The following is an 11,715-nucleotide window of genomic DNA, read 5'->3' as shown; positions in this document are numbered from 1 at the left end:
GGTGGAGGAGAGGCTAGAGGCCGAGCCCCCAGCGCCCCTCATTCTGCGGGGGCCACGCCAGCTCGCTTCCCTCGAGGAGCCAGACTGCAATGACTGCTTTTGATCCCATTTGTTACTAACCCCGGCATTTGTTTTCCATTTTATAAACGCTTCCCTTTGAGTAACTGTCCCTGTTAACAGCGTATACCTTTCAGCAGTCCTCACTGCGCTATAAATAATCTCGATGAAGATGCAAGGATATGACTTTCACAAGATTGGACAATTGATTCAATCTGTGACCCGCGATCGCGAATAATATTGGAAGGCTATTTAAACAGATGAAGGCCTAAATTGTCTTGCTTGTATCTGAATTAATTTCTCATTCATCATCATTATGAAGTGATTGGTCTATTCAAGCTCTTCAGCCTGCTGGAACGGCGTGGGATTTAAATGAGATTGTAACACAATTTAAATGCTCGCCGACTTTAACGAGGCCAATTGAGCAGCTGCAATAAATACAAATATTTTTCTAAACAGCCTTGTTTTAAATAATTACTTAATGCTTTCATGTTATTTTTAAGTGGCAATCTTTCTCTCTCTCCTGCTCAGAATATCACACACTTATTTGCTGAGAAGGCGATTTTGGAAACGACTTTGTGTTTCTTTGTGCTTTGTAGATGGTAGCATGCGTTTTGCCGTCGGTTTTTTTCCCCCTTCAGAATCAACATCTCGGGGTCCACAACCTGGCACCAATGGTGAGCTGGGCCTCGGTTTCGCCCTAATGCGGTCTGATATGTCTGCCCCCGCAAGAGCCAGGGAAAAGCTGGGTGATGGGAGAAATTTGCCGTTTAGATCAAGTCACTTATCCAGACACATTTTAGCTGGATCTTGCAAACGAATCCGTGCGACTACACTTACAAATGACACCCCAAAGAGTGGCGTCGTTTCTGACTTGTCCTGATAACCATCATCAGCTTGAACAAATCAGAATTCCAGAGTATCTGAAAGGTGTCCCTTAGGAAGTTCAATCTGCCAGCAGTTTGGCTCCCGTGCAAGTCGACTGGAGTGGGTGGAGGCTGGCTGAGGATTTCTTTGTTAGGGAACAGGCCCAGAAAGAGAACCTGGCCACAAGGATTGGTTGGGGGTAGAGTAATTGGAAGAAAATCCCAATTCTTTGGCCCAACCTCCTTTTCCTCCCCCCATTCTCTGACACTACTCCCTCACTCACTCCGGACGACGGTGCTTGGAGAGGATGCTAGGAAGGAAAAGCTCTTTCCACTACGAGAATGCCATTCGTCTGGCCACCCTCGACAACTGTCCGCCCGTGACACCCACGCTCTTCAGCCGACATATGGCAAAGGGTGTTTCCTCGATTGCGGAATAATGGAAGCAATCGAGCGGGAAAAGCCTGGAGAACAAAAGAATCTTTTAAACTTTTGCGAAAGTCCTAGGCTGGGGGTGGGGAGGCACGCGACTGCAGCGGGGACCTAAGCTCCCGTTTGCCACGACCGTCTAGGGCCATATACCCCTGGGAGGCCTGGGGTGAGAGGGTGCATTCTGAATCACCTCTCCCTCTGCCTGGGATGGGGGCAGAGGGACTCGATGTCTGGAATGTGCCGGCGCGGGTTTCCCGGTTGGGAAAGCAGGGCCGATATAGTCACTAGAGAAATCATTCGTGGGACAGACAACATTGGGGGATGCGATCAAACTGCAGGCCAGGAAAAAAAATGGGGACAAGGGTGGAGGAACCAAGTGATTTGCTATGTAACTGGGCAATTTAATGCCAGAGTTAAGGAGCTGCTGGCCGGAATCATTTCGTCTTCGGAGGCTCTGCCGAGCTCATCCTCCTTATCCTGTTGTTTAAAATGAGCATTATCCCAAACATATGCAATGCAATCAGTTTGGTCACACTTACAAGAACACGCTTTAATAAGGCAATCAATCACTCGCTAACAAGACGGCGACGGCTCGCGCTGAGCGCGCACTCGGGCTGCTGGGTGGCTGGTCTTCCCTTCCCGGACCGATGGACCGCGGCTGAGCGCTGGTCTGCGCTCCCAGGCCCCGCTGGGTCCCGAATAGGTTGAGGAGCCCAGGGAAAGTGTGAGTCGGATGTGAGGTGTCAGACTTCGCGAGGGGTGACCATGGACTCTGGGCCCCAAAGAGGCCTAGGACAGGGGAGGGGAAGCCAACGGAGCCGGGAGCTCATAGCTACATGAGTCACTAATAGCTGTGTGAGACCAGAACCTCCGTTTTTCCACCTGCAAAATGGGACCGAGATGGGGGAAAACTAAGTAGAGATGCTCAGAAAATTGAAAAACAAAAACAATAATACGAAAACAACAGTGTCAGTCCTACTGCTTGGTCTAGCCTTCTCCTTTTACAGATGAAGAGATGGAGGCTGTGGACGAGCAGGGCCTTGTTCACGATCATGTCCCATCCAGCCGCCCCCACCCCATCACCAAAATGGAAGTATCCGGCCAGACGCTGCTGCTGGCGCAGGCAGAAAAGCCTATTTTTAGGTGTGGGGGTCTTCGAGGGAGTGTGAGTAGTGCGTGCCTAGCACCAAACCGCAAACCTTGGCAAAAGGGAAATTTCATTATGAAATAATGAGTAATTCCTCCTGGCAAGATGTATTGTTATATCTTCCACTGCAATTTGGAGGAAGAGAGGCTCAATTACCCAGAAAATACAGTCAATTAAAGGCTGCTGATTGGACACGAGGCCAGATCATCGATCTTGTACTTTCCAATATTGCTGCAGACACCTCATTTTCCCTCCCTATTAACTGAAAATACGCCTGGCATTACGGCAACCCGCAGCCCATTTACCTGTCGCAAGCAATCTTGGTCCGATATGAAGTAACCGAGAAATTTGCCGGGGTTTGGCACCTGGAGCTTCCCAACTGCAGAGGGAGCTGCTCAGGGCTGGGGGGTGGGGTGAGTGGCAGAGAGGATACTGGAAACCTCAGCACAAGGCTTTGCTTGGGAGGGCGGGGAGTGCTATGTTTGGGAGGGTTTGCTCTAAACCCCAAGGGGGGATGGAGGCAGATTAAAGAGTCCCCGCCTGCCCATGGATACACCAGCAGAGGACCCTTGAGTCCATGCAATCCTGAGCGCCCAGCCTGCTGATGACACCCATCTCTTCAGAGACAGCCACAGTGGCTCTCCTATGGGGACAGAGGATGACAATGAGGTGGCCACTCAGCACTGTCTGTCCCTTTGCCCTGACCAGAATTCCATCCTTGGAGATGACTTCCAGTCTGAAGAAGATTCAAACCCTCCCATCCCAACTCAGGAGTCCTCCTCCCTCCTCTCCCCTCACCCTAAGATGCAGACCCAGCTTGACCAGCAAACCCAGCTCTCTGCAGTGCTCAAGCTCCACCCCCACTACCTCATTCGTCTCCACCTTGGGTTGGGGTGGAGGTAGGATCCACAGAGACCAGAGTCCAGAGTCCCCTTTCCTCAAAGGGTTGGGGCAACTGGAGAAGGAACCATCAGGGTGAGCCCCTGATGGGATCAGTGCTCTGCTGGGCCAGTTGAGCCAAGTCTCCTAGCATGCACAGAATTAAGGAAACTCACACGCCAGGGCAGCTCAGCTCAGAACCCTCCTTCTCCACCTCTGTGCAATGTCCATTTGGAGCCTCCCAATGCCCAATAGAGGCTTGGGAGACTGTGTGACCGTCTTTTGACTCCTTGCCTACCCAAGCCTATGACGGCTGAACTAGTCATTTAAAAGGACTTAACATACTGCCCGCTGCCAAAAAATTTAAAATGCTAAAGTGAGAATCATATCCAGCTTTATTGCAACATGGTCAACAAATTGTAACAGCAAATTCTTTGGGCGTCAAAGGAAAACCAAATCAAATTCATTCCCTACAGGAAGAACCACTCCCTCCCAGTCAGGGTGAAACTTGCCTTGGAGGTAGGGGGTGGGGTGGGGTACAAGTTCTCCTCTCTCAAAAATTGGCTGCAAGAATGACTGTGGAAGTGAGAGTTTGGGAGTGGTTCCCAAACAAACCCTGGTGGAGGGGAGAGACAAGGTCCCCAGAAGGGGCAGAAGGCTCCCGCTAGTAATTGGAAAGTCAAGCCCCATTGGCAGCTTGGGAGACAGAAGAATGTAAAATGCCAAATACAAAGGGAAGGGCCAGAAAGCTCCTGGTGAAGGGAAGGCAAGGGCTGGAAATTGCTTCTAATTTGCCACCAGATACCGAGGGAGAGAGATGAGGTCCCTGCTCCCTAAGCTCTTCCCTGGGCGCCTTGTTAACAGCTCAGCTCTGGGCTCCACGGCCAGCCAGCTGCATGGTGATCATATTATACATTCAACATTCAAAAACCCTCCTCACACACATCGCTTGCTAATCAGGGTGTGTGTTGGGCTCAGGGAGAAGAGGCTTGGTAGAAGCTGCCAGGGGAGCCTGGGGTATCTGCAGCCTCCCTGCCCTCGGTACACAAAAAGTAGGGGTGGAGATGAAGTTACAAGAGAGATATCAAGAAGCTAGGAGAGAGGAAAGAGATCAGGTGGTGGTAGATGCTAGAATCAGAGAATATTGTGAAACTGAGGCTCCAGGAGGGTCAGAGACCCCCCAGCTTCCTTGGGAGGGCCAGGATTCTCCGCCGTAGTAAGTCCTCTCCCTCTTTCTCCTAGATGGCTGGTGCGTTGCCATTCACAAGCCCCTTGCCATGCCTTGGAAAAGCTGGCAAAGATTAATCTCTACCTGCTCTGCATTTTGTTCCGAGAGACAGCAATTTCCCTTTCCATTGCGTGGGCTTGGCCTTGGCAGGGGGGAGGGGTTCCAGGTGAGAAAGGGGTTGGGAGTGGGGGGCTGGGGAGCTTAGGGGCTGCATATCGGTTGCTGTTGCAGCTAAGTTTGTTTAGCTTTGGAACCACGGCCTCAGCCCGGGTCAGGGGGAGTGCGGCCGGTGAAGAACGACAAAGAGGCGCCACCCCAGAGGAAGGTCTCTCAGCCACGGCCTCCCCACCCCCACTCTTGCTCCCCAAAAGCGCCAGCCACGGCCGCTTCCCGGGCGTCCCGATGCTCGAGGCCAAATCCCGCTGGTCCTCAGCGGCCCTCTTCTTTCCCCTCGGTACCCCGGGGGCGGGGAGGGGCGCTGTCTTGAGTCCCCGGGGGTTGCCCACGGGCGTCCTGGAGTCGGCTGCCGGCGGGCGGCCCCTTATCTCGTGAGGGGCACCTCCTCCCTCTGGTCCAGCGCCACAGATGAGGCCTTGCTGAGCACGGAGGGCGCGAAGGTGAGGAAGGAGTCCGAGCGGGAGGTGGAGGCACAGGTGAAGTCCGAGGCAGCGGCGGCGGCGCGGGGCGCCAGCCCGTTGGCCGGGCCGCCGTGGCAGGCGAGGCAGGAACAGGGACCGCCGGCCGCGGTGCCCAGTCCGTGCGCCGGGCCCGGGTAGAGCGGCGGGTGGCGGAAGGCGCACAGCAGTTCGGGCCGCGGGTAGGGCTGCGAAAGCACGCGGAAGGTGTCGAGCGGGCGCAGCGGCCCGCTGAAGGGCGAGGCGGCGGCGGACGCGGCGGACGCAGCGCCCAAGCCCACGGGCGAGTAGTAGGGCAGGGGCAGGTGCGACGGGAAGGGGTAGGGCAGGCCGCCCGCGGCCGCCGCGTGGCTCATCATGTACGTGTAGAAGGCTGGGTCGGCCGGGTGCGGCCAAGTCATGGCCAGCCGCTGCCGCTTGTCCTTCATGCGCCGGTTCTGGAACCACACCTGGCGGGGAGGAGAGGAGCGGGTTCGGCGGCCGCGCGGGCCCGGTGCGCAGAGCCCAGAAGTCCCGCCCCACTGCGGGCGACGGTGCCGGCAGCACAGGAAAGAGCGGAGGCGGAGCCCCTCTGGGCGGGGGCAGATGCAGATCCCACCCCCCCACCCGGAGCTGGGATCCCTCCCGGAGAGGCTCAGGGAGCCACTCCAGTCTCTGTCCCTCCTCCCCTCTGCCCACGCCGCCAGGTCGCCGGAACCCGGTGTGGATGGCAAAGTAATGGGGGCACCGAGGACTCCACCGGTCTGAGGCGGCGGGCAGAGATTACCCGGAAACATGTCCCTTTCCTGCTGCTCTCCCATGGGGCACTTCCTTGTCACCTGCACAGGCACTTCATCCCCGCTGTTTATTTGGCTAGGAAAGGGACCGTCAAGCGCATGGCAGCCGCGCTCGCCTAGGGACCGTCAGGTGGGCAAATTGCTGGCGCCTGGCACCTGCACCAGGCCTAGCCACCCCCGGCCTAGCTGCCATGTGGGCAGGGAGACTCCAGGCCCCAATTCCTAGCTAACGATTTAGCAAGTGGGAAGTTGGTATTTATTTCCTCCTGACTGGCTGCACCCCGTCTTCCTGGTCCCTGGAGCTCTTACCTTGATTGTGGTTTCCGGCAGGTTTAGAGCAGCCGCCAGCTCACATCTCCGAGGCCTGGATACATAGTTCTCCCTGTAGAATTCCTTCTCCAGCCGTGCAATCTGCTCCCGGGTGAAGGCAGTACGGTACCGTCGCATCTGGTCACTAGCACTGCAGGCCAAGGTGCCCTGGGAGCCACCACTGCCATTGCTTTTGGGAGCCTCGCCGCTGCCATTGGGACTGCTGGTCAGTGCCTCGGAGCCAGGCCCTGTGCAGGGAGCCCAGAGTATACGCACACACAGCACACACAACAGACACACAGACACTGCTCGTGTGGGGCTGTAGGCCAAGGGTGTGTATGGAGGGGGTGATGGAAAGGGACATTCCCCTTCTCAGTAGCCTCAGACTCTGCCTCTGCGGGGGTGGCAGGGACTTTGAGAACCCAGGAATGGAGGACAGAGGCTCACCATTCAGAGGAGCACACAGCAACCATTAGGCCTGGCTGGGCTGCTGTTTGGGAGGCCTCTCCGTAAGGCCTGCTGGGAACAAAAGCCCCAGCCGCCCTGCCTACCTGCCTTGGGGCACAGGGGAGATGCAGCCGCTCTGAACTTTCTGCCCACCATTGACAGGTGTGGGCAAGGATATGCATATATGACAGGCAAGTGAGTTGAGATGCACCTTTGTGCTGGAGCGTTGCAGGAAGTTGGGCAGGGACTGAGTTTCCTTGCTTTGTGTGCCAGGCTGCGGTGCAGGTGTGGGAATGTGCACTAGGCTGCATATGTTGTGGAACGGCACAGGGGTGTGTGAGTATCCTGTTACCTCACTACGTATGAATGGAGTATGGATTAGTCTGAGGGTATGCTATGCTTAGTCTGGGCTGAGTGGACAAGATGGTAATGCGTGGATGTGGGTACTCAACAAGGTGTTGGCTGCCAAGGCCAGGGGGTGGTTTTTCGTCCATACCAGGCTCTTCTCACCCACCCGCACGGCTTTGTGGAGGAGTGTATGCTGGTGGGCTCTTCCAACTAGCTTTCCACCCCTCTCAGGGAGACTCCCTTCCTGCTCATTCACCCCCCCCCCCCGCTAGCCCCTGGTCAGGGAGGGGTTCTCCAGTTACAGCAGTGTGACGGCCCCCCCATATGAGTGTAACCCAAGGAAGGGGGGGGCTCCTGCCCCCTGCAGCTCCTTTTCCTTTGGGTGGAGAAGTGGGACTAGGAAGGAAAGGGGAAGGGGGGAGGGCCAGAGCTCTGCCTTTTCAAATGCAACCGGAGACCAAAGGCAATTAGATCATTGGGACCATTTCCGACCTGGCGCCACCGAGCCCGGGAAGTGACAAGGTAATTTGGACCTCTGACCGACGTGCAAACTGGCCGAAGGGCCGCAGCACCCGGGCGCCCGAGTTGGCCGCGATTTTACGGTCCTTTATGGACTCCCGGCTTCCGCGCCTGGATACTCCTTACACTCCGCCAGCCACAAACTGCCCGGACCCGCGTTTGATCTCGCCCACGCCGGGAGAAGGTGTCTTCCCCGCGCCGTTGAAGCAGTACCTCAAAGCTCTGGGGGGTTGGGGTGCGCTTTGAATCCCCCTCAAGCCCAGGGCTTGCGTCTCCCTCCTTCCCCCAAAGCACAGCTGTCACCCTCAGTCCCGCCAATGCCAGAGCACAGAAGGAGACCCCCCGCCAGGGCGCAGATAGCGGGGGAGAGTTGCTCAGGTGGGTCCCCCCAGCCACCCCGCCCTGGGGGAAAGGAGTGTCTTCCTCTCCTCCAGAGCTGAAGTGGAAGGTGGGCGCGTTGGGAGGCCGGGGGAGAGAAGGGGCGCGGTGGCTACCTTTGCTGTGCTGGTACTCGGCGTTCCCCGTGGCGCAGTCCGGGGTGCAGCTCACCTCGATTTCTTCATAGAAATCCGACTCGGTGTCCGAGCTGCTGGGTTGCCCCTGGCCTGAGAGGCTGTCGGCGGAGGCAGCCGGAGGTCCGGGGCCGAGCACTGCGGCCCCGGCTGCCCGCGACTCGGCGCCCGGCCGCGCAGCGCTGCCTGCTAGTCCGTCGACCGGCTCCTCTTCCAGGCCTCCCCCGCCGCGCTCCCGGGCGGCCGGAGGACCAGCCCGCGGACTCAGGCAACCACGGGGCACCATCTTCTCGGGTGGCTCGGGCAGCGGGCTGCCCACGGCTTCGGACAAATTGGAGACCCTCTTGCCAACCAGAGTGCCAAGCTGACCCCCATCCAGAAACATAACCATGTCCTTTCGGCTCTCCATCCCGGGCTCTCAGAGTGGGGGGAGGGGGAAAGACCCAAGTGAGCTCCTAGCCCCCCGGCTCCCTGGGTCCCCAGCGGTCCGACAGATCTTGGCTGCGGGGGGGAGAAAGAGGCCAGGCGACTGGGCGAGCGCGGAGCGGCCGGAACGCGGTGTCGACGGTGACAGCGGTGGTGGCGGTGGGGAGCTGGGGGTCACCTTGTGATGCGAGCGCTCCTCTGTGCCGCACCGCCTCTGGGAGGAAGCCCCATTGCCCTCTTCTTTCTAAGCTGTCATCCTCCTGCTGCAATCGTCATTACAGTACCGCTGGTGACGCCACTCGGCGAGCGCAAGTGGATAAATAGAAACGTCTGCTACAGCGAAGATGAAAGGAGACCCGCAGCTAATGGCTCGGCAGTGATGCGCCAGGTGTGGGCCTCGCTCGAATGGGGAGGAGAGTGTGAAAACAGAGAGACACACACACTGAGAGAGGGAGACACCCAGGCAGAGGGGATGCAAATGGAATTCCGCAGAAAGAAAAGAGAGCTTAACGCGGTGAGTTCCGCAGAGGCTGCGGGACTCGGTAATTGAATACGCTTTTGATATATATTTTTTTCTTATTGTTGTTCGGGCTTTTGTTTTCTTAACTTGGTGCCTTGTTCTAACACCGATGAGAGAATCCTTAACTGAATTTTGGAAGTGTGAAGGCCGGTTCACAAGCCTCCCTTCTCTCGTCATTATTACAACTGCCTGTCCCTGGCGAGCTAACCTCGCCCGGGCTCCAACGTCTTTTTTACCAGCTACTGAAAAGCATATTCCCTCCCCCGCAAGTTGTCTGGAGAGCTTGAGCCTGGGGTCTCTTTCCTCCCTCCTCTTCCCTCCCAGCCCCTACCCCCAGCTGTCTCCTTCCTCCTGGGATCTAAAAGAGAACTTTGCCATTTTTCATCCCCAAGGGGCAAGAGATAAATGTCTTAATATTTTTCTTTAAAGACGGCCTTGGCTGCTGACTCCAAATGTTCGCTTTTTTTTTTTTTAATCCCCCCCTCCCCATCTAGGTGGCCTTAAGCTTTCCACAGCCCAGCTTGACCTCCAGAAGGCTATTCATGGAAGAAATCGCTTTCCCATTTGCTCGGGCCTCGCCTGCACTTCAGGTATGTAGGGTGGGGAGAGGTTCTAAGGGTAGCCTTTTTTCTTCTCTTGCCTGTATTTTAAGGTATTTGTTCAGAGTCAACGAATTCCCCCGAAACAGGTTTTGGGAGTTCAGAAGCGCCGGCAAATGCGGCCCCCGCAGTGGCAGCGGCAGCGGCAGCGGCAGAGGCTCCTAGCTGGGAGAAGGTGTTATTCTCACCCAGAGATTTGGTGCAGGGGTCGAGAACGACCAGCACGCAGCATTGGGGTTCACAGAGCGTTGACTCGCAGGGTTCTCCCTCACGCCCTGCCCCGGGGCTTTGGTCCCCTGCTCCAAAAGTGGGTGGCGTTGGGAGAGAAGAGAGAGAAGTCATCGAAAATGCCATGAAAGCACAAGTGACTGGGGTTCTCATCAATTGTCGCGAACAGAAAGGGGACCCCCATGGCAGGGCTGAGGGGCGTGAGCAGTGCTGAATATATTTGGGAACAGCCACAGGCTCCCTCTCAGGTCTTCTTCCAGGGAAGGTGGAACCCATTAGGAAACTGACCCCTTGCCAGCTTTGAGCAAGTGTGTCCGGGCCAGGTAGGTGGGCTGGGTCTCTCCCCACTTTGCTGAGGCTGGGAGGCAGGCCCCTCCTTGGCTCTGCAGCCCTACAACTCTCCTTTCTCTGTCCCCTCCTCAGAGCTTCTAGCGCTAAGCTGACAGCCGCAGAAGCCTGCCTTGCACCACCTCCTTCTAGATGTTCCAAGACAAAGCCCCAACTTGTGAAATTCTAAAGAAAAGTCCCTCTGTCACTAAGTTTTTTCTTTCTTTCTTTCTTTCTTTTTTTTTTGGTCTTCTATCTCTTACTTTTCTCTCCTCCTCCTCCTCCTTTTTCTTTTTCTCTACTCCTCTCTCTTCTCCCTGCCTCAGTCTTCCTATCTGTGGGCTTCCAGAGGTGGTGGAGGAAACAAGGAAACACAACGTCCCTTCTCAAGTACTGCCTTTGACTTCTCCCCCATTCCATGAGAAGATGCTCATTAACCTCCCCTGGGGTGGGGTGTGCAGAAGGATCTGGACGGTATTGTTTGCACAAACGTCTCCACTCCCTGGAACTCCCAAAGCCACCAGGTGCTGAGCACTGCTAGCCCCCAAATCCTGGAGAATATTTTACAGGTGAGAGGAGCAATTGGGATCAGATCCCAGAGGCTTTTGCCCTGGTGCAGAGTTGTCCTAGGATGCTGTGGTGCCCTGTGCTTTCCAGCTGGTAGCCAGAGGCTGAGGGAGCAGTTGGCTTGCTCTTTCCTTCCTGTCAAAGTCGAGCCACCAGCGTTTGTGTTAGATCTGCCACTGTCCTCCACCCTCGGCAGGGCCCTTCCAGCACTGGGCCTGGGGCGCGCCTTCCCTCCCCCCCCCTTCATCCCCCTCAGCCCTCCACCAACTTACAGCCGGCCCCGCTGTGCTCACCTCCAAGAGGCCAGTTCCTCCGAGGGACTCCTGGTTCCCCGCCCCGCCCCGCCCCCACTTTGCATTCAATGGGAGTGCTCTGCGTTTGATCCTCTTTTCCTCTGGGGTTTTCCCTGCGAGATGAAAGCGGAGTAGGATTGAAAGATCAAGAGGTGGCACTTGCGTCTCCTTCCTGGGTCCGGCCCATCCGAGCGGGGCTTCCCCTTGCGTCCCAGGAGGAAGGAGGCTCGAGTCCGGGTTCAGCCTCTCCGGTAGGGGGGCTGCCTCCTTGTGGCTTCGGAGCTGAAGCTTCAGGGATGCCCCATCCCTCTCCCGGTTCCTGCCTCCGCCCTTTCAAAACGCCTCAATTTTCCCTGTCTTTAGGGGCCTAAGATGCCCCCGAGTGCAAGAGGAAAAAAAAAATTTTTTTTAACCAAATGTCACTTCTTCCAAAAGCATCTTTCACCAACATCAGATGAAGAGGTCGAATTTTTAACAAGAGAAAGAAGAAAACAGGCGGGACTCGATAAGAGCACTGTTTCTGGTTGGGGTTTTGTGTGTGTTTCTTTTGGGGGGTGTTTGTTTCTGTTTGGTTGGTTTTTTGGTTTAGGGGGAGGCGTT

The 11,715-nt window shown here is 56.4% G+C and overlaps 1 protein-coding gene across 1 annotated transcript; it reads right to left on the bottom strand.

The window, feature by feature from the left end:
• Window positions 1–5,150: 5,150 nt before the first annotated feature.
• EVX1 (even-skipped homeobox 1) lies at window positions 5,151–8,564 on the bottom strand. Its single transcript, XM_067745542.1, has 3 exons — window positions 8,138–8,564; window positions 6,330–6,577; window positions 5,151–5,693 (listed from the first exon to the last, which is right to left on the bottom strand). The coding sequence occupies exons 1-3, from the start codon at window positions 8,562–8,564 to the stop codon at window positions 5,151–5,153; spliced, it is 1,218 nt and encodes a 405-aa protein (XP_067601643.1).
• Window positions 8,565–11,715: the final 3,151 nt, after the last annotated feature.

Source organism: Pseudorca crassidens, chromosome 8, assembly GCF_039906515.1.
Source record: "Pseudorca crassidens isolate mPseCra1 chromosome 8, mPseCra1.hap1, whole genome shotgun sequence".
NCBI classification, from domain to species: Eukaryota; Metazoa; Chordata; class Mammalia; order Artiodactyla; family Delphinidae; genus Pseudorca; species Pseudorca crassidens.
The sequence above is the reverse complement of the archived record's forward strand: the minus strand, read 5'-3'. Positions and strand labels throughout refer to the sequence as shown.